The 25,766-nt window shown below is 43.8% G+C and overlaps 2 protein-coding genes across 2 annotated transcripts in view; one reads left to right on the top strand and one right to left on the bottom strand.

Annotated features, from left to right (window-relative positions):
• Positions 1-2,913: 2,913 nt before the first annotated feature.
• TOMM34 (translocase of outer mitochondrial membrane 34) lies at positions 2,914-7,367 on the bottom strand (the record flags this gene model as incomplete). The annotated part of the gene is made up of 7 exons (XM_082491051.1): positions 2,914-4,247; positions 4,764-4,890; positions 5,534-5,678; positions 5,947-6,107; positions 6,729-6,881; positions 7,066-7,165; positions 7,253-7,367. The coding sequence occupies 7 exons, from the start codon at positions 7,365-7,367 to the stop codon at positions 4,149-4,151; spliced, it is 900 nt and encodes a 299-aa protein (XP_082347177.1). The 3' UTR covers positions 2,914-4,148.
• Positions 7,368-7,625: 258 nt separating this feature from the next.
• STK4 (serine/threonine kinase 4) overlaps positions 7,626-25,766 on the top strand; it is a gene marked incomplete at its 5' end in the record, with an annotated part of 48,602 nt that continues 30,461 nt past the window's right edge. The window contains 9 exons of the mRNA XM_082490910.1: positions 7,626-7,657; positions 10,320-10,400; positions 11,246-11,374; positions 13,309-13,423; positions 13,989-14,153; positions 14,537-14,704; positions 15,267-15,404; positions 16,038-16,166; positions 18,472-18,658. Coding sequence (XP_082347036.1) covers positions 7,626-7,657; positions 10,320-10,400; positions 11,246-11,374; positions 13,309-13,423; positions 13,989-14,153; positions 14,537-14,704; positions 15,267-15,404; positions 16,038-16,166; positions 18,472-18,658 — 1,144 coding nt within the window. The remainder of the gene's footprint in view (positions 7,658-10,319; positions 10,401-11,245; positions 11,375-13,308; positions 13,424-13,988; positions 14,154-14,536; positions 14,705-15,266; positions 15,405-16,037; positions 16,167-18,471; positions 18,659-25,766) is intronic.

Below are 25,766 nucleotides of genomic sequence, written 5' to 3'. Positions count from 1 at the left end.
TAGCAGTTGCAAATTGCATATGTGGGTTCTTTGTTTTTTGGTTTTTTTTTTTTTTTTTTTTTGGTAGACTTCAGGACTGAGAGCGAGCCCTGTGAACACTGCCTTTGGAGAACAGCAGCAGCAACCCCACCGTGCTTTGGGAATTGTGCCTGTACAGTGACCCTGGCTTGTCTTCAATGCCCCCATCCAATTTTTTTTGTGTGTATTGTAAACCTTGCAGAATCGCTTCCTCCTGCACCTGTAAAAAACCACCCTTGTTAATTCTCTTCTTGCTACTGAAAGCATCTTGTGAAATATAGCGTGGAACCCAGCCTGGTTCGGTTGCCCAGGAAATGACAAGTGCTGATGAATCATCACTTTTAGTGAATTTATTGGGTTCTGTAGTTTTATTTGTTCCTGTAGCTGACACTAATAAAGAACTGATGCTTCCACCCCCACAGCATGGGTTAGTTCCCTTTGCACAAAGAAAGCAAATACTTTTTCTCTGTTTCATGCAAGTGGAGGGATGGACCCAGGTCAGGCTGCTGTAATTAGCGTTTGAAGCTTGTGCTGCTGGTGGGGCAGCAGTCCTGAGAGCTGACAGGAAGGGACATATAGGATTAAACGAACAAATTCCCAACCAACGGGCTCTCCTGATCCTGTCCAACTATCTAGGGGGATGGTTTTAAGCAAATTGCACATCATCTACCTGGATGTTATCCTTTCTAGCTAGCCATTTTTTAATTCCTTTTAAAAGTTATCATCTTCCTGTGGTTCCCCTTTTTGTAATGGGCCTTGTATGCCTGCAGGAGCACTGGCACCCAATGTCTTCTGCTGGTCACCAGGCCATGTGTGCATGCTGTGGTGCGCAAGACTCAGCTTTTGAGATATTATGGAGTAGCTGTAAAGCAAAAGCTGCTTCTCCAATGTGTGTTCCCGACCAGGGGTTTTGAGGAGTCGCTGATGGGCCTGAAAACATTCATAACCGCATTGTGTCCCACTGGGATGCTCCCTGCTTGCAGGAGTAGCTGGGACCCATTGTTACTGTGTTCTACCCTCTGCGCCTCTCCCACAGCACGTCACTGTCATCACCCTGGCCTTAATGCTCTGCTCTTCCTATTTAGGAAAGGAATTTCATTCCCCAGAGGCTCCTTGGTACTTGGTACTGGTGAAGCATTGACCTTACTTGACCAGTTCCTTGAGCGGACAGGAGCACACCTCCATCAGCACCACCTACCTTCTTTCTGTCCCCCTCGTGTGCTGGTGTTGCCATCTCGTTCTGCCTTCTGCGCTGTATCATACTCTCGCTTCAGCTCGCTGCCGAGTCATCCCTCCTACCTCTTGTTTTCCTTCCAGCATTTTAATAGAATCGCTTACACATTTGCTCTTGCCTGGTGTCTGTTCTGCTCAGCTGGGACTCTTCCCTGGGGCTTTTTGTCATTCCTTTTTCTTGCCTTTTTTTTTTTTTTTCCAATTCTTCCTCTGACCTCCTTAAATATTTCTTTTCCTCATAGTAGGTGCTTCAGCCTGAGCTGTGCACTATTTAAATATCTCCTTCTCAGTGAGATGCTTATAAAGGACTCTAATCCACTTAATATACAGGACCTTCATTTAAGTTGGTATTTCTCCCAAAGTGTAACTGGCTGGAAGCTTTTATGCTTTGTCTCTATAGGAAAAATGTATATCTGCACGTGTATAATGCATATAAGTAGCTGGAATGGAACTGTAAGGTAAGGTAAACTTCATTCAGCTGTTGGCTAGTTTGTCTGCAACCTCTTTTTCAGGTGTAACAGGCAAGTTCAGGTGTGCCTGTGACACCACCTACAGTGCCAGACGTCTCGGCTTGAGAAGACAGTTGTAAAGCTACAGGGAATTCAGAGCGGGGCCAGGGAACGCAGGGACATCAGCAAAGCCCAAGAAAGGGCATGAATGAAGACCAGGGTCTTTAACGTGTTTATCAGTAAAGGTGAAGGTGGAGCTTGGATCCCCATGTGTACTGGAGGACACTGGAAAGTTTTCAGAGTAGCTCCCCTGGGGAGTAGTTCCCTCCTGAACTCCTCAGGGAAGTCTGAGGCTTTAGGGAATTGAGGCAGGAGTAGCAATGCAAACGTGAATCTGGAGTCTCCAGTTGGGAATAGTCGCTGTGGCTTTGGAAAGAGGTGCATGCAGGTGCACTGCTGACAAGCGCTCCCCAGCGCCTTTGCACACTCGGGAAGGGTCCTGCACCACCAGCTGGGACAGAAGGGGAGACAGGAGCAGAAGCGACCCTGGGCTTGGGTTAGTGTGTCTTATTGCTGCGCTTGCTCTTTGTCTACCTGGTGGTATTGCCGGGGAAAGTCTTAAAGTACAAAAATGCATCGCTGTTACTGAGCGGGGAAAGAGATGGTGAATGCTGCTGCTTAGAGGTGGTGTAATGAATTGTGGCTGAACAGGGCAGGTATCTGCCACTCCAGATAACAGCAGGGCTCTGAAAAGGATAGCTCTTAACTAAGTGAAGCCAGACTTCCTCCTGTGTTCTGTGACGTTCCTCTGCTTATCCGTGTGCGGCTGGCCTCTGCTTCCCCACCCTGAAATCCATCATACTTACTTGCCCAGGGCTCAGGCAAGTGCTCCTTGCAGGATCAATGGAGCTGTGGCACTCGGAAGTGGGAGTGGAGTGAATGGAGCAATCTGTGCCCCTCAGGGATGAGTTGCTTCAAGTCCAGGCCCATTACAGCTGATGGAGTACAGCCCTGGGACCTACAAAAAGCTACTTAATATCAGGCTAAAGTAAGAAATCTTTGTATTTAACGGCATTAGAGGGATTGCTTTCTAAATCTGGTGCAGTGAGGTACCTGCCTGAAACGCTGACTGTGGGGAGAAGTAAGGTGGGAAACAAAGGTATTTGAACCCTGACTTACAGGCTAACTTGTGTCTCCTGGCCTGTGCTGTAACTTGGCTCGGGTCTAGCGTTGTTCAGCAGCCCCACTGACTAGTTAAAGCACTCTACCCACGCACAGTGCGCAAGGCTGAGCAATGGTTACAGACCCTGAGGTATTGTCACCAGCTGACAGATAGCTTCAAGCGCTGCTGTACAGTGCCTTGCTTTGGAAGTCCTCTGACAAGAAAGGGGGGACAGTATGAAATGAAGTGGTTAAAGTGTTCCAGTTCCCCTATACCCTCTATCACAGAAAAAACACAGCTCTAAAATGAAAATAAACATGGCTTTAATGTGAACTGGTTTTAACAGTTCATAGAATAACTCCAAACATCTCTTTACCTACCATTTTAAGTCAGTGCCATCAATACCAGATAAGATCAAAAAGTATAAACATGCATTGAAGTAGTAAGCCAGACCTCAGCTGGGATGTTACTGCATATCTTCCTCCTTGTAACACCCTGTTGCAACTGCTCCAAAAGGCACAGAGGAGCTAAAGTGGTTTGTAAAAAAAAAAAAAAAAAAACCCCAAAAAACAACTGTAAAATTCCCAAGCACCCAGAATCTCAAAGTAGTGCACAGTGTAACAAGGCAAGCTTAACTTGCTGCTGTTTTCTTAAGTGTGCAGAATAACTAAAAATAAAAGAAAGCTGCTACTGCAAACATCTTCCCAGCCACAGCAAGCAGCAGAAACTCAGCTGAGGGCCAGCAGGTGTCAAGGGGGAGAGGGAACAAGCCCGGCCCCGTGCAAGTAACTGTGCCTCTGTTACAAGAATGGTATATGGTGCTAGGGCAACGTAGCAGTTCCTGCAGCAACCTTACTTAAGTAATAGCAGCACAAATGCAGCAGAACTGTCACCTGAATAAGGACTAAAAAAAAAAAAAAAACCAACTCTGTTTGTAGCTCTTCAGAAAGAGAACAGCCACTTCACATGCGTCTTAGCCAACATGGAAAGAGTCCCTGAGGCCAAGAGTTACAGGCAAGTTGACTTCAACCAAGGAAGTTAACCTATAAGCCTCTCAAAGAGGGGCATTAAAACTTTGAATCATCTTAGAGCCAGGTAATAGAGTTTGATACAGATTGTGTGTCTTAACATTCATTGTGCTGGCACAGAACCTGTTATATCTTAGGAGCAGCAGAAGATACATTTCAATACCGATCCTGCATTAAGACTGGTCCCTGTAACAACATCAGACATCAACTGCTTTCTTCTGCAGTGAAAAACAAAGCTTTCCTCGTTGCTTGGTTACCCTAGGCTCTCTTCAGTTCTTGCAGTAATCTCAGTGCGGCTGTGTTCTTTGGTTCAGTTTTCAACAAGCTCTTGATATCAGCAATACTTGATTTGTAATCCTAGAAGGAGAATATTTTTTTTAAGTGTTAGTACATTGAAAACGCAGTCTAAGGCTCCTGCTGCAGAATTACTACCCCTCAACACAACTAAGCCCAGGACTCCCTCTATATAATTGCTTAAACACTGACATCAATGCAGCTGGTCTAAAATATGCTTAAACTAGGGCTGAGAAGACAATTTCACCACTCAAGTGGCTTCTGAGTCCAACACCAATGCATTAAGTCTTCCAGTACTGCCTAGAGGACCTCTCACCAGAGCAAAAAAGGTAGAGCTCAATGCAACATATAGGTGCTTTCAGCATCTCCAGAAACACAACACAGTGCTGAGAAACTCATGAGATCCAACCAGCAAATTGTGATGTGAAAGAAAATCCCCCCAGTCCACGCAGGTCTCAGCTACCCGATGGCAGGTGCTGTCTAGCACAGAAATGAGTTCTAAAGGGCATCTCTTGCCCTGATCATGCATGAACAGAATTCTAGTCCTAGCCTAAAACTGTTCAAAAACTCTGGACTTACCTTCAGTTCTTTAAGTGCTTGAGCCCGTCTGTAGAGCGCCTTAACGTTTTTAGGATCTAACCTCAGAGCTTCTGTGCAGTCCTGTACTGCTTCCTTGTATTGCTTCAGAGCCAGGTAACAGAGCGCTCTGCAACACAGACACCTGGTTAGAGACCTTTGCCTAAAAGCACCATCTACTGCTGCGACGTAGACAGCAAATGTCAGCCAACCCCTGTGCAGCACAAAGCTGGACTCCAAGGACAGTCTTTATCCTCGTATGGTAAGTAATCTTATTTCTTGAGCTCAAATTTGTTTCAGTTATAAGGGGGGGGAGAAAGAAAACAGTTTTTCAGGCTAGGAAAAGGAAAAGAGGATTTTTAGAGCAACCTGCTCTAAAACTAAGAACCTGCACTTCAAGGACACCGGTTCCTAGCTATACCAGTCCAAAATATGCTCTGCTTGCTTCACTTGCCTTAGAAGTGCTTTGAGTCGTTAAGTATAGCAGTCTGCAATCTGTGGTTCATGGGGCAGCAGACACTGCTCAAAATACCACAGTCCTGGCAGACAAGCGGTAAAGGGAGAAAACTCTAAGCAGCCCTAAGCAGAGTGTCTCCAAGAGTTTTTGCAGTACTTGATCAAAGAAGGTTATACAAACTACAGGGAAGACTGCACTTGGGGCAAATGTGTTTTATTCATTTGTTTGGGAGCAAACATTAGACAGCTCTGTCAGAAGTACCACGGCAGCTTTTATAAAGGACCAAGAAGTACTTGGGCAAAGAACCGAATAGTACCTGTTGGTGTAAGTCGTACATTCCTGGTTGAACTGTAAACTCTCACTGTACTTCTCGGCTGCTTTTTTATGGTTTCCTTTCTTTACAAGTTCATTTCCTTCTTCCTTAAGAGTTCGAGCTCTCTCTGTGCCAGCAGCACTCTGGTCTGGAAACAGCATGAAAGAATACAGAATGCTATAAAACTGACAAGATCGGTGCAGCCTCTCAGAAAGTAAATATCCCCATAGCAGAGGTGAGACACAGAGACATCAAAGGATCCAGGATCAACCAAAAAGGCTGCGGCAGAACCAGGCCCTGGTTTCTCCTGGCCTCAGCCCCCAGCTGCAGACACGCCAAGCAGGTGTGGCTGCTGCCTTGTTCATCGCCCTTCTGAGCCACTGGGCTCTGTGCCCGGCCCAAGGGCACGCTCTCACCTGGTTCTCCCCTCGGTGCAGTTGCAGGAGGAGTGTTTGCCCCAGGGGTTCCGGCAGAAGGAACGCTCCACCTCGTCTGGGCAGAAACAGGGACTGTGGGGATTGGCGGGAGCTTCTGGCGCCAGTTCACGCCATCCTTCTCCAGCAGGGCTTTAGTCATCCTGGAAGAGACGGCCCTGTCTGTTGGCTGGACGGACCATGCAGTAGCCAGTAGTGTCACTTTTTAACCTGGCTCGTGTTCCGAGGATAGCACCTCTCCACTAACCCCTTTACATGCACCTAAACTACGCTCCTGCTACAGGCAGGATGCTAATGAAAGGACCTTCTTCATGCCAGCAAAGCTAAAAGTACCACAGGACGAGGCCTGGGACTGTCAGTGCTCGGGGAAGCGAGTGATGTGCGGGTCCCTCCTCAGCCTGGCAAGCCAGGAAGTGAAGCAGACAGCTCCAGGAAGAGAAAAGGACTACAGCAGTCTGTAAACCCAGTCAGCATAGGGAGTCTTTATGGACAGGGCACTGGAGATGGTAGGTTAGTATTTGGTTTAAAATAGGCACTGAGCAAAGCAGGAAATCCCAGGGAATTCCTTCCCGACCCTCAACCAGCACCTCGAAAGGAGCTGAGGGCGGCAGCGGACAACGGGAGCACGGCCGGGCCTCGTGTGAAGCATCAGAGGCCTCAGGTGCGGCTGCCGACACAGCCTGAGGCCCGCTGCCGCGGCCAACCGCGCTGCCGTATTCCCGAGCCTTTCGCCGTTACCCACCCAGGGCACGGCGCGGCGTTACCTGTTGACACCGTCGTGTGCCGCCTGTACGGTGCAGTCCACCTGCAGCACGGTCTTGTAGTCCACGTAGGCCTGCCCGTACCTCTCCAGGGCCTCGTAGGCGGCGGCCCGCCTGAGCAGGGGCTTGATCCCGAAGGGGACCAGCTCCAGGGCGCTGCGGCAGAGGAGAAAGAGAGGCCCGGGGGAGGTTTGGGGGGAGCGGGCGGCCTCGGGCAGGGCCGCGGAGCCCTGTCAGGGCGCAGCCCCCGTTGCTCCGAGGCTGACGCGGCCCCTGCCGCGCCGCCCGCCCTACCCCAACGGCGGGGTAGGGAGCGGACGAGCCCCCCGCCGCCGCTCACCCGTTGCAGTCGGCGACGCAGAGGTGGCAGGCGCCGTCCTTGAGGTGGCAGGCGGCGCGGTTGGCGAGCAACACGCTCCGCTCCTCGGCGGCGGCGTCACCTACGCCGGGACACAAGCGGGAGAGAGGTTCGGCCCACGGTTCTCCCGCCGCCCGCCCGGCCCGACCCGACCCGGGACGCGCCGTACCTGCGGCCTCCAGCAGCTCCAGGGCGCGGGTGTAGAGCGCGGCGGCCGGCGCGTACTGCCCGCGGCGGAACTCCTCGTTGCCGGCCCGACGCAGGGCGCCGGGGGACGCCGCCATCGCACCGCCGCCGGGCCGGGGCCGGGAGAGGCCACGCCCCACTCTGCCGGTCTAGGGGGCGGGGCCTGGACAGGCCACGCCCTCTCTTCCGGGGCGTGTCTGTACAGACCACACCCCTCTCGTGCGGGGCGCTGGGGCGGGGGCGGGTACTCCCCTCTGGCTTCCGGCGGCGGGCGGAAGTGGCGGAGCGGCGCGGCGGGCTGCCATGGAGGAGTGAGGGGTGACTGACCGACCGACCGACCGCCGCCCCGCAGCGCCATGGAGACGGTGCAGCTGCGGAACCCGCGCCGGTAAGAGTGGGAGGGGTGGGGTGTATCCCCGTGGGTACTGGGGGTGCTGCGGTCCGGTCGGGCCATGTGAGTGTGCGCGCCGCGGCCTTCCTCTCGCCGGCGCGTCCCGGGCCTGACGGGTGTCGGTGCGGGGCCTGAGGCGGCGGGAGAAAGGTAGGCGGCGCGCTGAGCTTCTGCTCCTTCTCTTCTCCGGGGCCGGCAGCTGCTGGCGGAGGGTCGGGGCCGCTGGCGTTAGTCGCTTCTCCCTGGGGTGAACCGGGCAGGTCCTTGCTGTGACAGTTTTGAGCTCAGGTGGTGGAGAATAGCTTAAACTGAAATACCAGTGGCTGTGGAAGCTCGCACCGGTTAACGTGGCTGTACCGAGAGGCGTGCTGACCCGTACCAGTGGAGTGACAGAGCCCCCAGGAGCTTATTCTTTCCTCTCGTCCCACTTTGGGCGAGTTCCGTGCAGGTTTGTGACCTCCCGGTGCGGTCTGCCTTCCTGCTGCCCCGCGCCGGGCCCGGTCACGGTGGCGAGGAGCGAGCCCGGCTCGGCGAGGGACTTCGGGGCGACCGCCGTGAGCCACCGGCCTCAGAGCGGCAGGCTGCGGCGGAGCGGGGTGGCGGAGGTTTGAACGAAGTGTCTGTCTGTCGGAACGCTATCGGTGGTTTGCAGCTGGGGCCCTTTTGGCAGCCGAAAGGAAACTGCCGGCTCTGCTCTTCAGTGACAGTCTTTTTGTTAAACAAACCAGCAACGTATCTTCTATTTAAAAAAACAAAACAAAACAAACAAACCAACCCCTCTGCATTTATTGTGTAATTGCTTATGCCAGTGTTTAACTGGAAGGCGATTCAGATTGGATCTGAGTAAAAAACTTTAGCGAGATTGAGTTTGTGTTGCTGATATACCCGTACTGTATAAACATACAGCAAAAAGGCAGAGCATGTCTGACAGCAGCGCCTGCACTGGATCAACTGGACAGGGCAGGATAACTGCGCTCCTGGGTTATAGAAGAAATTAGGTAGTTTGATGGAAGCACAGTAGTTGCCTGGTTATTGTGTTTGGGTATGTGAAAAATTGCTTTTTTTTTTTTTTTTTTTTTTAAATAGCATTTAGGTCTTAACTTCAGCAAGAAGGTTCTGCTTCTTGCGTCGCTGCTTTTTGGGCTCCTTGGAAATGGCAGCTTGTGTGATCACACAATACATATTTTATTTTTTTTTTCCTCCCCTTTTATCCTCTTCCCGCACCTTCCTCGCTCCCCATTTTCACAAGGACAAGTGACGTTCTGTTGGTTAACACTTATCTTTGCAGGGAAGCTAGTGACTGCTTTCAGTATTTCACCACTTCCTGAGTCTGCTTCTTTATAATGTTTCCTTTGCTTCAGGAAGCCATTGTATGTACTCCATGCGTGAGCTGTTTCTCCTGTATGGCTTTTGTGCATAATAGTCAGGGATTAATGAGTGGTTTTTCACTCTGTGAGGAAACTGGGGACACACACACCACATCCTTAATATCAAAATTAGCATGCCTGCGTCTGGAGTTACCATCTTTAACATCAATAGTAAGAGCTTTCAGTAGTAGTTTGTAGTTGCAGGTGACCATGCATGTTTCATTTTAAACACTGCTCGCTGGCAGACCAGTAAGTTCTGAAAACTCCGAGACTAACAAGTTTCTGTGTTTCAAAAACTTGTATGAGCTGGAATGGGGAGTTTGGAGGTTTTTTTGTTTGAGTGGTTTTTGTGGTGGTGTTTGTTGTTGTTTCAGATTTATTTTAGTTATTTTTTAGTTCATGTGAAAATGAAAGAGCATGTGTTTGTGGGCTGTTGGATGCTGTTTGTTTGACAGTAAAATACTTTGCTTTCAGAACTTATATTTTTATGTAGTCCTCAGGTATTTTAGGGGGTTTCTTGGTGAACTGCTCTCCGGTGTGGTAGTGGTGGACTGAAACAAATGTGGTTGATCTCATTGCATTGTGTACAGAATGTCCCTGAAAGTTGTACTGGGGGCGAAGCGAAGATTCATGGTACATAACGTGTTAGCAATGCACTTAAAAGTGGGTTGGACCAAGCAGTGAAGCAGTGTTAAGATCCTGAGAGAGTCAGATAGCCGTTTCCTTTCTCTTTTTTTTTTTTTTTTTTTTTTTCTTTCTTTCCTCAGATAGAGTTTTCCTAGTATATGTCCAGGCCCACAAGGTTAAAATCTGAACTTCTGATCTGATGTTAAAAATGTACAGGTGGGATCAGTATTGCCTCCTTTCTCCCAACAAATGTGTTCCATGCATACTGTAAGGTGTCAGGGAAGATGATGTTCCCTTTTGCATGGCTTTAGTACGTATCCTTCCATTCGAGATATTGAACCTTAGCAGATTATTCAATAGCTGTAAGACTCTGCAGTGCTGCGTTGGGATTTGACCACCAGTGTGTAGATTCTGAGATGCATTTCCACCAAGAGGAACTGTAGATTTGTGTGCCTGACAAATTCTGTTCTCTGTAATTCCCAGTCCTCTTTTGCTTTTGGATGCTAGTAATATTAGGTCTCCTGATCAGGTGAAATAAACTTACTTCATTATCAATTTATTTTACCTTGTGTACGTTTAAGCAGTGCTGTTTATTATTCTGTTTCAACAATGCCCAAACTGCCATAAAATGAAATGTAATGATTTCTCTATTCTTATGTATACAGGCAGCTGAAGAAGCTAGATGAAGACAGTTTAACCAAACAACCTGAAGAAGTATTTGATGTATTGGAGAAGCTTGGAGAAGGGTATGTGTTCTATTCCAACGTGCCCAATGTATGTTTCCCTGAGAACAAATCTATGTAATGGGGACGTGTTCAGTGATCTCTGATTTTTCACTTTTGTCATGATCATATTACTGCAAAGTTACATACTAACATAGTGACAGTGTTTGGTTAGTAACAGAAGAAAGAATTTGTTTCCCAAGAGTAAGATAGCTTAATCCAAACAGTAGCTTATGGCTCAGCAGTGGGGCGTTAAAACCAGGTTGGCACTTTTCAACAAGGAGTTGATAGGGCTCTGTGGAAACTCGGGAGGTTTTGTCATTCATCCCTGGTACCTCTTGGGCAAGATCTGTGTGGTGGAAATTAAGTTTTGTTGCATTGTGCCACTTGGTAATGCAGAGCAGCAGTGAGTGACATGTTTGCCTTCTTAAGCAGTTCATTTGAAAAAACTGAGTTGTAAGTCTGCCTGGCTGCTGTAAGGAAAGAAGCTGGAAATGAGACAGATAATATCTGACAAGAATGAGCAAACCTCTCTGACCAGAGCTGTAGTTCTTACTGGTGCTCAGCTGGTACTGTGTGCTGGAAAAAAAGAAAATTGTATTTGGATTTGTGTAAATGGCCCTTCCAAAGCTGCAGGCAGTGTAATGATGGTTGGCTCATTTCTGACTGTCTCAGTGTGCTGTGACTTACTTGTATTATTGTAGTGTTTAGAAGCTAGTGGACTGATTATTTACATTAAAATACAAAATATTTTTAGCAGGATAGTTAAGTTTTTACCTGATGTCTGCACTTGCAAAAAGCAAACCCATAACATTTGCATTTTTAAAATTATATTGTATTCAGTGTTTGTTTAATATTTTGTTTCGTAGGTCCTATGGCAGTGTGTTCAAAGCCATTCATAAAGAAACGGGTCAAGTTGTTGCAATTAAACAAGTTCCTGTGGAATCTGACCTGCAAGAGATTATAAAGGAAATATCCATAATGCAGCAATGTGACAGGTAAATGTATACTGAAAAACCCATTACTGGTATGCAAAGAAAAGTATTGTGTATGACTTGGCATTTAATCAAATAAAAGCCATGATGTTGCCTTAAATGTTTTTTAAAAGGCTGGACTTATACGATCAAGTTACCTCATATCAACTGAGTCATGTTAACTGACCATTTGGGTAGTGTTAACCCAAGCAAAGGTAAGACAACAAAAATTTAGCTTCCACCGAGACAGCATGAAGCTAAGTTGAATAACCTTGCACTTGCTGCCAGCAAAGAGCCAAGCGTGTGAGCAGTTGCTGCGGTTTTCCCCGTGTGCCATCACTTGTTGAACAGTGGTAACTTGATTGTGTGCTAGAACAGTAGTTCCCAAAGGGGTAATGACTTCTAAACAAGTTTTGGTATGGACATAGAAAACTGTTAAAAGAGGGAGTTTTGTTTGTTTTTAAGGGGCACGTGGATGAGAGCCTGTAATGCATGGCTGCTCTTGCATGTGCTTCATCTACATGCTGTCGTCTGCTTGGGTGGCAGAATTGTCGTTCCCTGCCGTTTTCTGCCTGTGCAGGTTCTAGTGCGGTACAAGCTGTCTGCTGATCCGAGCATCCCCAGAATAACTTGCTGGCAGCTCTGCGGGCTGATGGTTGGCTCTCTGGGTTGCCTCTGCATGTTTCTTATGGGAAAAGACGTTGTACTGACTTAGCTGATAAAGAGCTTGTGGGTGCAGAAGACCTCCTCTTAAAGTGCATCCTAGGCTGAAAGTTTAAAATACACTAATTTGTCTGGTATTAGGAATCTAGCCTGTAGAAACACTACTTTGATGGACTTCAGGCATGGAAAACCATTTAAAATAAATTACATTAGCAATATAAAATTATGGTCCCAGTCACTCTATTACACTTCATTCTCACTATCTCTAAATGAAGGTGACTGGTGGTAGACAACAAAATGAAACTTTAAAAGAATTCATTAGTGAAAAATCTTACTGTGTAATTTGGAAAGCATTACTAGGCGTCTCTTTTTTAAAAAGAAATTAAATATTAACATTGTAAGGCCTAAAATGAGACTTTACAGTTATGAACAGCAGAGGGAGTTAATAACTGGAGCATCACATTTGCTGTGCAAGCATTAAGGGGCACTGTGCGGTGAGACCGACTTGCTAGTTTTACAGTTTTTCATTAGAAAATATTCAGCAGAGAATAGATTAAGCACACTTTTGTTCCTTAGCTCTGTTCCCATAAAATCAGGAACAGTCTTTCTGTTAGTTTTCTGCTTTACCTTTTCTGGAGGACAGATGCTTATTCTGACCAATATACTTTAATAGATTGTTTGCTTTTTGGGCAGCCAGATAGCTGATCGTGAGAGACAGTCTTAAGTTGTACTGGATTCCTAAAATACATCCTGGACTAAATTGTAGAAACAGGTAGGTGCGTGTGCCAGCATGGGAACGTTCCTCGTCATGAACGTTATAGCTATTTTCCAGCAAACTTTGGACCTTATTTAATGTTTCCATTTGGTTGCAAACGCTCTGCAGCAGCTTTACGAGGGACTGCCATGGTCTGTTTCTCATTCCCGTGTCTTGCCTTCTTGCTTGCCATAGCACTGACCTTGTTGTAATGCGGTTCAGGGAGCTAATGCCTTCAGGGAGCTGAAGGCTGATCACTCCTTATTTCTGTCGGATTTCTTTTCAGACAGTTTAACTCTCTGAACTGACTTACTGGCAGGTCAGATGAGCACTGCTGTGAGGAAGAGGCTTGGCAGGACTACAGCAGCCCTATGCAAGTTCAGGTTGTTTTGGAATAATTTTGATTAGGATTTCGGTGTCACTTCAACTCTGAATTTCTAAAACATACTTAGGGACTCCACAGTGGGTTTTTTGTTATTTGGTTATGCTGGTTACTGGTATTTGACCCTTGGTTTTCTTCTGCTTTTTTCACATTTCATAGTCCTCATGTGGTGAAATATTACGGCAGCTATTTTAAGAACACAGACCTGTGGATAGTCATGGAATACTGCGGCGCTGGATCTGTGTCTGATATTATTCGATTACGAAATAAAACTGTACGTCATTTCTCCTTTGAATGTATGAATGGGAAGTATGGGTGTCCAGCAGCTCAAGGAGGACGAGTAGTTTGTGCGCTGGCATTTGGGGGTAATTCTCTCGGGGTTCAGTGCCTGACACAACCATTGGCCATGACTTGAGATGCAGGTCCTTTGTTCCTCTGAAAATGGGAAAGCTGATTACATTCATCGAGTTTTGGTTATCTGGATAATGTAATCGGTGGAGCAGATTTTGGTTTGTTGGCTTTCCTGAAAACCCAGACTGATTCTGAATAACGGATTCTACTTTGCCTTACTTTGGTTATTGCAGGTTAAGAATTAATCGTTGAGAAAGTGTTTTAGTATGCAAAATATGGTATGTGTGTATACGTATGCTGGTTGTAATCTAATTCTACTAGATAATGCTGTAAGTTGCTAACTAATTTCCTGTTAATATGGCAACCTTTAGTGAAGGCAATTACATGGTAATTAGTGAATCTCAGGAAAACATGGCCTGAAACACAATAGTGTTACATCTCAGCAACTGATAGGTTGGCAGTGACTTTTTTTTTTTTTTTTTTCTTAGCTCACAGAAGAGGAAATTGCTACAATAGTACAATCAACACTGAAAGGACTAGAATACCTGCATTTTATGAGGAAAATACACAGGGACATCAAGGCTGGAAATATATTGCTCAATACAGAGGGACATGCAAAACTTGCAGATTTTGGAGTGGCAGGACAACTTACAGTAAGTAAGCCCAAGATGGTTGTGTACACTTCAGTTTATCTTTTTTAACCTGTATGTGAGTGTAATATGCTTGTGAAGACTTTGGGAAATTGTGCTAAACTGCTTTTTAGCACTTTACATCAGCATAATGAGTTACTAAAACAGCAATGCATTAGAGCAGAGCTTCCCTTGTGGAAGCTGCTATACCTGAGTAATGGTTTGCAATAGCATTTGCTGGTTTCTTCACGATATTTGTTACTTCTGCAGCACTCCGTATCCCAGTCTTGCTGAATCTAATAATGTGCGTGTGTGCAAGTGAAAGATAATTAGGGTGATAATTCATTAATGAATGTTTGTGGCTAATACGATTACCATCGTCTGGATTTTTATCCTGCTCTTCTCAGGACACCATGGCAAAGCGGAACACAGTTATAGGGACCCCATTTTGGATGGCTCCAGAAGTGATTCAAGAAATTGGGTATAATTGTGTTGCAGACATCTGGTCCCTGGGAATCACTGCAATAGAAATGGCTGAGGGCAAGCCACCATACGCAGATATTCACCCTATGAGGGTAAGGACTGTGGCCTTTTAAAATGTATTGCTGTATGGAAAGGATTTGCTGTTATAGCTGGCTGAATAATGTATAAACATACCATCTTGCTTTTAATCTAGAGTAAATGATTTGTTTTCTATCACTTCTTTGTACTGTTGATTAAATGAAAAGCAGGTCTTTGAGAAGGAGAATTTGCATGGGAAGGAAAATCGCAATCCTTGTCTAGTTAAGACATAGCTGAAGCTCCCTGTGATGGGTGTGAAGAAACATATTTTCACCTGTATTATCCAAAGCATTTTTTTTTAACGCAAGCACAAATTTTTAAGACTTAAAAATGGCAGATTCACACTTTTTGGGGCATGTAGTAGCTCAAACAGAAGTGTAAGTACCTGGTGAGAAAACTTGGATTTCTTGCTGCTTGAGCAAATTTGTGTATAACATTGGCACAAACTTTTCAGAAGCAGCAAACCTGAAACACCTATCGTTCTTTGGGACTGGTGTACGTTAGTATGTATCTATGTTGTATTGCTGGAAAGCTTTAAACTTTCTTTGGAAATCTGGAATATTCTTCTGTTTTCAGGCAATTTTCATGATTCCTACCAATCCACCTCCAACATTCCGGAAACCAGAGCTCTGGTCAGACAATTTTACGGACTTTGTAAAACAGTGTCTTGTTAAGAGCCCAGAGCAGCGTGCCACTGCAACACAGCTTCTGCAGGTCTGCCTTTTCTTACAAGAACGTAAGCTCTAGAGAAGGCTTGCTAGGGTAGGCAGTGCTGCGTGTCAGTTGTGATGTTGATTTCATTTCTTGTTGCTACTGCTCACTACAGATTTTACTTTTTAATATCTCATTTTAAAAAATCTTACACTCAACTTCAGCTTTTCAGTTCTTCTCTTAAGTCCAACTTCCTGTCTTTGTCCTCTCTGGTTTGTTTTTTTGTTTGTTTGCTTTTGGAGTTTTTTTTTTACTTTCGAATTCTCACCAGCACTGCCAAGATACTGCCTCTTAAAACACTAAAAAGGGAAGGCTAAATGAAAGCGAGCGCTCAGAATGGTCTAGGCATGGTGGTGATCTGTGTAATTGGTTCTTGACAGCTAAGCTGCTGAGGAAAGAAATTAGTAGAGTTGTGGGAGGGGAATGAGCCCAAGGTCTCACAGCAGTAGTGCCTTTGGACCATGTTTGGAGGATGGAAGTTCTCCCTCCTGGGCCAAACGGAAGTATTGGATTTTTATTTTAGTAATGTATTGAGTTAAACCTTAATTTTGATTGGAAGTAAGTCATAGTAGCAGTGTTTTACTGTTATGTTCTGATTCGGATGCAGTGCTTATTTGTTTTTAAAATACTTCTCAGCACCCGTTTGTTAAAAGTGCCAAAGGTGTGTCAATTCTGCGAGACTTGATTAATGAAGCAATGGATATCAAGCTGAAACGTCAAGAGGCGCAACAGCGTGAACTAGATCAAGATGATGAAGAAAATTCAGTGAGTATTTAATAGTGGCAGTGTACAAAGTCCAAACTTTTGCTCTTTTCATAAGGCTTAGCTCCTTTGAGTTTTGGTTTTGCAATATTTTGTCCAATTGCCTGTGGATTTGACTTAGTTCTTGACTTTTGTACTTTATGACTGCTTAACCTGACACTTGGTCTCTGCTTAGTCTTTATATTTGAGTGGGATAGCCAGCATGGATGGCTTACTGTTTAGCTTACAGTGTAGCTAGAGACTGGTGATTGAATAAGCCTGCAGAGTAGTGTGTGCAAAAGACTTGATTTGTTTTCCCTGTTGGTTTATATTATTTATGCAGTAATGAGATTTTTTCATTGTCAATTCAGTTCTTAGACTGCTCTCCTAGTATAAAATAATAATATAATCTGTGATGCACTGTGATATAAGTATGTTATGTTGTTTTACTATTATTGTGCTTTAGAACCCCCCTTATAGAAACTTTCTACTACACAAGAGCAACCGACAGAAACCTGAGGTGAGGGCATGACGAGTGTTCAGGGGATTGCTGTGAATTTCAGTTCGGGCTCCTTGTTTCAGTGGTTACAGCATGTGAATACGGAAAGCATGTTGAAGGCTGTTTTTTTTGAGCCTGCCTGCTTCAACCTGGATAAATGAAAAGGGGCAGCAAAAGGCATTGTATGCCAGAGTCCTCTTCGAGGTTAGATTTGAACAGCATGGTCCACAGTATCTATGCTGAAGACTTTGTTCGTCTAGCTTTCCAGCTTAGGACTGCCTATTTGTTCAGTCTGGAAGTAACTTTATTGGATGTTGCTGTGATGTTGACTCTACGAGTATTGTCCCTACCCTCTCTCCTTCGTTTCTGACTGATCTGGAGTCGCGCTGCTGAGAGACGGTGTCTGTGTAATGAAGTTGAGTGGTTTCTGTTGGTGTGTGTGTGTTTTCCTGAATCTTCTCTACTCTGTTTGCGCTAGCAGATAAGTGTTCCCAAGCACTTCCCAAGTGCTGTGGAAATTTCTGGTGTAGTCCTTTGTTAAATGATGTGTAGCTAACAAATTTATTACTTCCTCTCACCCACTCATATCCACATAGAATTAATTTTCCTCCATTAACATCACATGTAGTTTTCTCCTTCTCTTGCTATTGGTTTTGGGGTTGGGAAGTAAATTATATAGATACCCTTGACAGAACAGGTAAAATGTATGAAACACTAGAAGTAGAGGGGTGTACTTCTTTCTTTCAATGACATTTGAGATGGAGTATTGCAGTTTGATGTGCAAGATGTGTGTTTTTGCTCTAGCACTAATACAGATCAGTAAGCCTGTGGTCACACATAAAGAACTGTGAACTTCATGCATGTTATGTTATAACCAAAACATAAGCATCTCATCCAAGGCGAGATGCCTAGGAGCTCTACTGTAAACCTAGGAAGTGACTTCTGTTGTTGTCATTGGATACCTGATCCACATTTCCAAGAAACTTAATAGATTGTGGAAACTTTGACCTTGTTCTTCATGAAATCCTAGTCACAATATGTACTTGGTGTAGCACACGCCACCTAATGAAACTACTACCTCTGGCTAACATAACTATCTGCCAGGAAGTTTTCCTACCAGAATTTGTTTCAGGAGCTTGTGTTTTCTCACAGAGTCAGTCTCTTAAGCCTTGACAGCAATAATCCAAATTTCTATAATATTAGTACCTGTTAACAAATGGAAAGATAAGAAATAATTTTAATCTGAAAATGATGACTGGACTTTGATAATTTCATTCCTTTTTAAAGATTTGCAAATTCAGTTCATTTTTCTTCAGTGCTTCTGAAGTTTACAGCAAGTAAAAATACCTAAATGTTAAAGACAAACTCCTAAAACACAGGGTGATAATTTTTCTTCAGTGTGCCACATGCACTCCAGACTTAGACCTGTTGCTGTCTAATAACTAATGACTCCTCGGTAAACTGTAACACGTGAGGCAGGGTTTTAGGTCAAGTGTTAAAACTAGCAACATAAATAGAAACACTAATGACTGAGTATTGTGTTCTGACCTGGTGACCTGTCTGTAAGAGTAGAAATGATATACAAGTTGCATTGAGAAGCTTTTGCTGATTATTTATTTGTTCTCTTATTTATCAAGCTGACTGCAAAGTATGAAGACTTTTCATTACCTGCTTAGAGATGACAGGGAGAGAACTAAGTGCATAAAATAAAATGTTGTTGGCTTCTGTGTCTATTTGTAAAAAGCTTTGAATTAGTAAGACTTGTCAGTGTCCTTGAATACAGACACTCTTCATGGGACTTAAAAATGTACTTATGGCATCTTTGTACAGGAAGAAGATGAAACCGATTCAGGTACCATGGTGAGGGCAAGTGGAGATGAAACTGGTACCATAAGAGCTGTCAACACGATGAGTGATGGAGCCAACACAATGATAGAACATGATGGCACCTTGGAATCCCAGTTGGGTACAATGGTCATAAACACAGAAGAGGAAGAGGAGGAGGGCACCATGAAAAGTAAGAAAACATCTTTAACTTCTAGAAGATTACTTACTGTGAATCATAGAATCATAGAATTGTTGAGGTTGGAAGGGACCTTCAAGATCATCAAGTCCAACCATTAACCTACCCTGACAAAACCACTTCTAAACCATGTCCCCAAGAAAATGATGTACTGTGGGCAATGATGTGTATTCCCAACCTGCTTTGATATTTTGGGTAGCTTACTGTGATGTCTTTTGGTCATAGGGAGCTAAAACTTAATTAGGTCAATGCCCTCTGGCAGTAGAGAAGAGAGACCCTTTTTAGGTCCAAGTTTCAAGCCGTTCTCTTTAGTCTTGCTCTTGGTATTGCTGATGAATTATGCACAGTTTCTATGAGCTTCTGTGCTGATCGAATAAGATCTGATTCTAGCTGTTATGGGGTCTTTTGTTGGTTCTTTTTTGTCTGCTTTGCCTTTTTCACAGAATGTAGAGGAGAGAGACTCTAGCAAAGGGTTGTTAAAAAATTGTGCTGCTTTAGAAGGTGATCTGTCTGTAACCTGGCATCTGGAAACAAGAAGTCTGTTTCAGAACTGATGCATCAAGTCAAGGGCTGCAGCTATGAAATGACAAGTATCTTGCACATTTCAGGCACAGCAAGGCACGCAGTGGGAGGAGCTAGCATCTCTCCAGACTTGGTGTTTCTTTAGTGTTACTTTAATCGCTAAGGACAACTGTATAAACCGTGTGTTGCTGTTCTGAGACATTTAAGTTGAAATCCATTCTGCTGTAAAATAGAAAAGCTTACTAGAGCTACAAGCCTTGTCATAGGATGTGAGATTTAAAATGATGCGACTTTGATCCCTGATAGTCTGCAGAAGACCTCACAGCCTGAGCTGGAAAAGGGTTAAAAATGTTTTTTTGATTAAAGAGATGGGAGAGCCTTCCTGGAATAGTATGACTAGGAAAAAAAAGAATCCTTTCCTAATTGTGGATACTCACAGAAATCCATTCCCACTGATTTGGGTAGTCTTGACAGTATTGAGGCAGAAGGAGTCAGAGATGACTCAGCTGGCCAGCAGGGATGCTTGTTTGACTGAGGAAAGTGCTGAGTGGGGGCACAGCAGTAGTCAAATATGACCATCATAGGCAAGGCTTGTTCATTTGGTTTTTGCCCTGCTTCCGAAGACTTCCTTTGACATCTGATTTTGAACCTTTAGCTGTCGTGGGAGAGGAAAAAATGCTCAACAGGAGCTTGAAAAAATTCTTTTCTCAGGAATTTCTGCGTTGAAAGCTTCTTCCATGTGGGGGCCCTCTAGAGCTTGTAGAAAGATACTATTTTCAAGAGTGAAATTCAGCAGAACCTGTTTAAAGAGTTTTGCAAACTTTGGCAAATGCTGATTCAGCACATAAAACACCAAAGGTGTCAGCTCACGTAGCAGCTTGTGGCAACAATGACGATGGAGCGATGCCATCGGGTTTTGTGGAACAGGGTAGCTCTAGGAAGGAGATGGGGGGATGCTTAGAGTAGCTTAGAAAGTCACCCAAAGAGTGGGACGTGTTAACAGCCTTAAATAAACCAAGTGAAGTTGCTGTTTCTTTACAAATAGACAACACTGTTAACTTCTCATCATCAGTGTGAGCTATTCTGTTTCCTGATTCACAGTAACAGAGGTTTTACTATACTGTGCTCCTGCACTGGCTCCCGAAGGTGTACAAGTAAAGTGCCTCTTCCTGTGTTTATCTTCTCACCGTCTTTTTAAGATTGCAACTCAAAAGCATCTAACACTCTCTACAAACAAGCGTACAGAGGTTTGAGGAGATGCTTTTGCTAATATCTCTTTTGCAAGGACGTAGTCTCATTTTGAGTAGAATTGGTTATGAGGATATTGCAATGTCTTTAATATACTGTCGTATCGAACCTCAAGAGGGAGCTCCAGAACAAACTCTAAGAGCTCTGTGACTAGAAAGTTGAGTTTTTGCTTTTAACCCCCCCTGGGCTTCAGACTTCTTAAAAACCCCATTCTCCAACTGTGGCTGTGTAACGGTATTCAAAGCCGAGCATGCGGCAGAAGTGCTTGAGCAGCTCTGCCTTCTGGAGGCAGCGCTTGGGGGGCCGGGGGGCAGGCAGTGGTTGGCACTGGGACCGTGTTGCTGTCGGTGGGGTTCGCGCAGCAGTATCTGGCGAAACCCAGCTGCGCTAAGCGCTGGCTCTGCGGCAGGTTGTGCTGCACTGGAATAACCTGAACCTCGATTCCAAGAAAACTGATGTTAATGAAGATGATTGTACCAGACTAAAACTTAACTTTTCCTTAACACCTTATTCTCCTCCTTCCCTAGTAGCATAATGCTGAAATTCTTGCTGCCGCACCAAGCAGTTCTCTGTGTATTTCTTGGACACGCTGCAAGGCAGTGTCTTTGAGCAGCTTGCCCTTCATGTGAATTGCCCGTAGCTCCATTTTTCAGCTTGCCATTTCCATATTTATGCTCTCTTAACAGTCAGTTAAATTAATTTAACTGTAAAGCTCATCAGCCTGCTGCAGAACTCTCTGGAGCAAGTTCCTTTGGTAATCTTAAACATAAATGCAATAACCCTGCTCGGAAACCACTGAGTTTGAAGAAGCTTCATTGATTCATATTTTTAAAGAAGTCTATATTTCACTTGGCAACTTGTGTTATGACTTGCAATAAAACCTGTTTTAAGTCAATAAAAAGGTTCTGATTTTTTTCTTGGGTGGCATTAGTGATTAGTAGTTGGGGCTTTTTAACCACAGGCTTCTGCGCTAGTGGTCTAGCCCTTCCTCCCAATTTAAAAAAAAAAAATCTGTCTCTTCACCAGTTTTTGGCTTGGTTTTATTTCTTTTTAATGTAAAAAGTGCTATAGGACATTGAAATATGATGCTTTAGACAGGATTGTCTTTGAATATCCTAGCAAACAACTTCCAATAGTCTAGCAAATAACTTCTTGCCTAAATCAATTCTTAACTTTTCAGCCTCAGAGGAAAAACATTCTTAAATTCTGGTATTTTACATTGTAGGGGGAGTTTTGTTTTGTAGTCAATTGAGCTATAATTCTGTTTGCTGAAATTCTTTCATTTGCTTGGCTTTTTTTGTGTGCACTCAATATATATATATATCCAGGCAGCATTAAAAATGTCACTATGACATTCTGTTACGCATTTTGAAAGCACTCAAGTGATTGCCTGAAACCGCAGATACTAAATTGCGCTGTGACACTTTTTACTTATAAATCGATTGCTAACAGATTACTTATGGATTGCAATTAAACTATTCCAGGAAAACTTTGGAAGTAGCTGAAGAACTACAGATGAACAATCATTCATAATAACAGACATTTCCATTGTGCTTGAGAGCTAGAATCACTTTTGAACTGTGAATATGTCTGAAATCATCTTTTTTAATTTTTCCACGAGAGATTATATAGTGCTAGTAAATAGCGCAGCATTTTTTTTACCTTTCTTTTTTTGCTTTTTTCTGCTTTATTTGCTGTAGGTCTTTCCATAGTGGAAACTTGGCATGAGTTTGTCTCTTCGATTTAAAGAGTGAAACATAATTTTGTAATAAAGCAGATGAGCATGTTGGACGTTGCAATATGATCAGATCCAAGTGAAACAGGATCTAGTTTGTCTAGTACTAGAATCTGTCTTGTTTTCTGTGTTAAAGTGCCTCTTGCTTGTTTGAGCACCAAATAAACTGATAGCGGAGAATGTAGTACCAACAGAGGTGTGAGCTGGGCTGTCTGGTGTTTGGGTCGAGATGAATGAGGGATCTGGAGAGGGGGAAGAATTGTGGCCGTGGGGTTTTGTTAACGTGGCACACATTCAGCAACGCATCTGGAGCAGAGGTAGACCAGAAGTTCTAATAATGCTCTTGCCTCTGCTTTGGTAATGTAATGCGTAGGTAAAAATTCTTAACAGTTTGTGAACGTTTAAAATCAAAAATTCTAGGCTTGATTCTTATAATAAAGTTAGGGGTGGTTTGGGTTTTGTTACGCTTTTACCATGCCCACGCTGCTAAGCCTGGTTGTGTCCTTTTAGAAAGATATTTCCCCTTTTGAGGGAGATTGGGTTTCATTAGCAAATTAAATGAGCTGAGATGTGAACTTGGCAATTTCCTATTAGAAAAATGATTCAGTGTAAGCTTGTTAGTCTTGGTGGCTTTGTGAGACATCCAGTGGGTGACACTTAAACCTAAACCAGAGAAGTACTACTGCCAAGATTTGGGAAACTTTTTGTCTCCACTAATTAACGAGTAACTTTTCATATAAAGCAATGACTGTAAAAGCTGTAACGTGGACAGCAGAATGAATGTGGATGTCAGAAGGTTTATGTGATTGCATTAATATTATAATTGAATAAAGTATTACTGGTATGTAGCTGAGGTAGCTATAGGTGGTGGAATATCAGTAGTTGTCCCAAACAATGCAGATGGGTGTTACCCAAATAGCTAACGCAGGGGCTGTAGAGAATGGCTCCACAGTTTGTCAGGATTTACATCATGTGTATGTAAAAGATACTGACTGTGTTTTGCCTCTGTTTTTCTGCATAGACAATAGCTCTTCGTAGCAGCTTCCCACTACTTGGTGTTATTAATGTTCAGTGGTACATTTCTGTGTTTAAAATAAATTGGTCCATTTAGGCATAACCGGACCATAAAACACTCCTAGCATTGTGCATTTAAATAACACACTGTTTATAGAAACACCTACATTGATTAAATTCTTCTCGAACTGTAAGAAGCATTATACTGCCACTCTTGAGGTATAGAGAATATAAATCTTCACAGAGAAGTCTTCCAGCTGTGTTACTTTTTGACTTAATAGCAGCCTTGCTGGCAAACTTGGCGTAAACAGCAGCCAGCACAGTTTGTTTAAGAATATCAAGTATTGTTGTAGGAATATCAAGTATTTTTGAGCGATGGGAGTTGTATATGCTGCCGGTTTTGTTGCTGGGTTTTTGCTGTGGGTTTTGTTTATTCTGCTTGAATAGTTGTGGGCTATTGGACTTCTGGGCAGTGCGTTAGCAGTTGAAATAGTGGTTCTGTGCAGACTGCAGCATGAAGGCAAGTTAAGTCTGGGGTCTAAGTTGGATGGTTGTCCACCTTCAGTTGTCTTGAATGTTTGACAAAGCCTTAATGCGAAGACAAAGTTCATCATCTGTTAATGATTATGTGTTCAGAGACATTGAAATTGGAGAGAGAGATGTTCTTGTTCTTCCTAACACTTTATTATTAAGCATCCCTGCATTTCTGATGGTGGGGGATAGGAAGTAGCGGGACTTTTTTTTTTCCTGGACAGAAGCATTGTCTTGAGGAAGATGGGAAGTATGACTAACAGTCCTGAATAGCATACAGGAGGCGGTGTGCTTCAGGAGACTCAATGAAGAGACAGAGTAGTAGTAAGTCACTCAGTAAGTATATCTCTGTCCCATATGCGTGCATATATTTGCACATACAGGCAAACTGTAACCTACCTGTCTCTTCTAAGAATAAACTTACTTCCTACTGGATCAAAATAAACCATGGAGAAGGCTTTCCTCCTGAGCAGGAAGGAGGAAAACTCTACAAACTCATAAATTCCTTAATTGCAGAAGTTTAAAACCAAATTCATTGTTACCAGCAGATTTTCAAGCTTCAGCAAAAAAAAAAAAAAGTACATTGCCATGTTGTTTTCTGTTCTCTCTAGGTAATGAGTTTTTGGGTTATGAAGATGACAAATGAGTTTTCAGATTATGAATAGAAAGGGTGTTAGCAAATGCTGATGTGGTTTTATGCCATTCGGGGAGCCAGAGCTGTTGCCCACAGGGCGCTGGACCTGAAGACTCGCGGCTCTGTCGATGAGGTTGTTTCTCATTAAGATTCATCAGAACCTGAGCCAGATGATGCAGAATATGAAATGTTCTCCTTTTTCCTGATGCACCTTCACGTCTCACTGCTTGTGTCACGTACTGTAGTTGCTGGACTAAATTAGCAATTCAAGCTAATGAGGTGAAAGATGTAGGTGTCCACTGAAAATTTGTGATGGAGGAAGAAAGCTGCTTTATATTTATAATCTTTTCTGACTTTTTATGTAAAAGAGATCCGAAAGGAGGTAACGTGGTCTTAAACAGCTTTCATTACTGCGAGGATTTCCTCCTCTTTCAGAAAGAGTCCTCAATTATATACACCACAGCTTTGGACGAGCGTTGCTACTCTTTTCCTTAGATGACTTTGATGTCTTACAGTCATTAAAAGAGATTAGTTGGGATACCTAGCACTGATTTTTATGGTCATTTAGGAGCTCCTTCTTAATAGCAGGACCTGTCAGGCATGTTCTGCTTTGATTTAGTTTGAGATAGGCCATAATTATGGAAAGGCACGTCCTCATAAGCTTCGATAGATATGAAGTGTTATGTGGTCTGCTTTTAATGTGAGGAAATCTCAGCTTGTGTTGCCATGGGGTGAATTCATTAATGATGGAGCACTTTTTGCTCTGGTTGAATAAATTGGCATCTCTGCTCTGCTGCATAAAACAACTCAGTCCTGTTCATACTGTACAAATTATGCTGTTCAGCTGCTAAAGTTCATCTGTGATATCTAAGAAATAGCCTGAAATGAATAAAACTGCAATTCCATTTGAAATTTAATATTAATGAAGTGTTGCTTGCACATAATTGTCAGGCACTGTTTTGTGCATCCTAAATGTGTGCGTTTTCAGTCTTAAAACTACATAATTCAATCTAAAGCAGACAGAAGCTCACAGAGACTGCTGGGGACGAAGCCTGTTACCTGAGAAGTCAGTGAAAGAGCTATGCTTGTTTAGACCACTAAAATGAAAGATGTCATTGGATATAAGAATGCTTTAAAAATAAAAAAAAAAAGGGGGGGGGGGCAAGGAGGGACAGTGAATACTGGAGGGTGATGGTTTGAATGGCGAAGAGCTGAGGCTTGCTCAAGAACAAGTGCATATACTCTGGCTACCCATAAACTTCAGACTGGAAATGAGAGGGTTCATAACTCTGGGAGAACAGCAAGCCTGTCAACAGCAAAGACAAAGCAAACCAATTGCTATACAATAGATCTTGATGCCTCTGCCAAAGGGACTATATAATCTTGTATAGGATAGCAGAAGACGGTGCTGCTTGTCC

Source organism: Vanellus vanellus, assembly GCF_965231255.1.
Source record: "Vanellus vanellus genome assembly, chromosome: 15".
NCBI classification, from domain to species: Eukaryota; Metazoa; Chordata; class Aves; order Charadriiformes; family Charadriidae; genus Vanellus; species Vanellus vanellus.
This window is presented reverse-complemented; position numbering and strand designations above follow the sequence as displayed.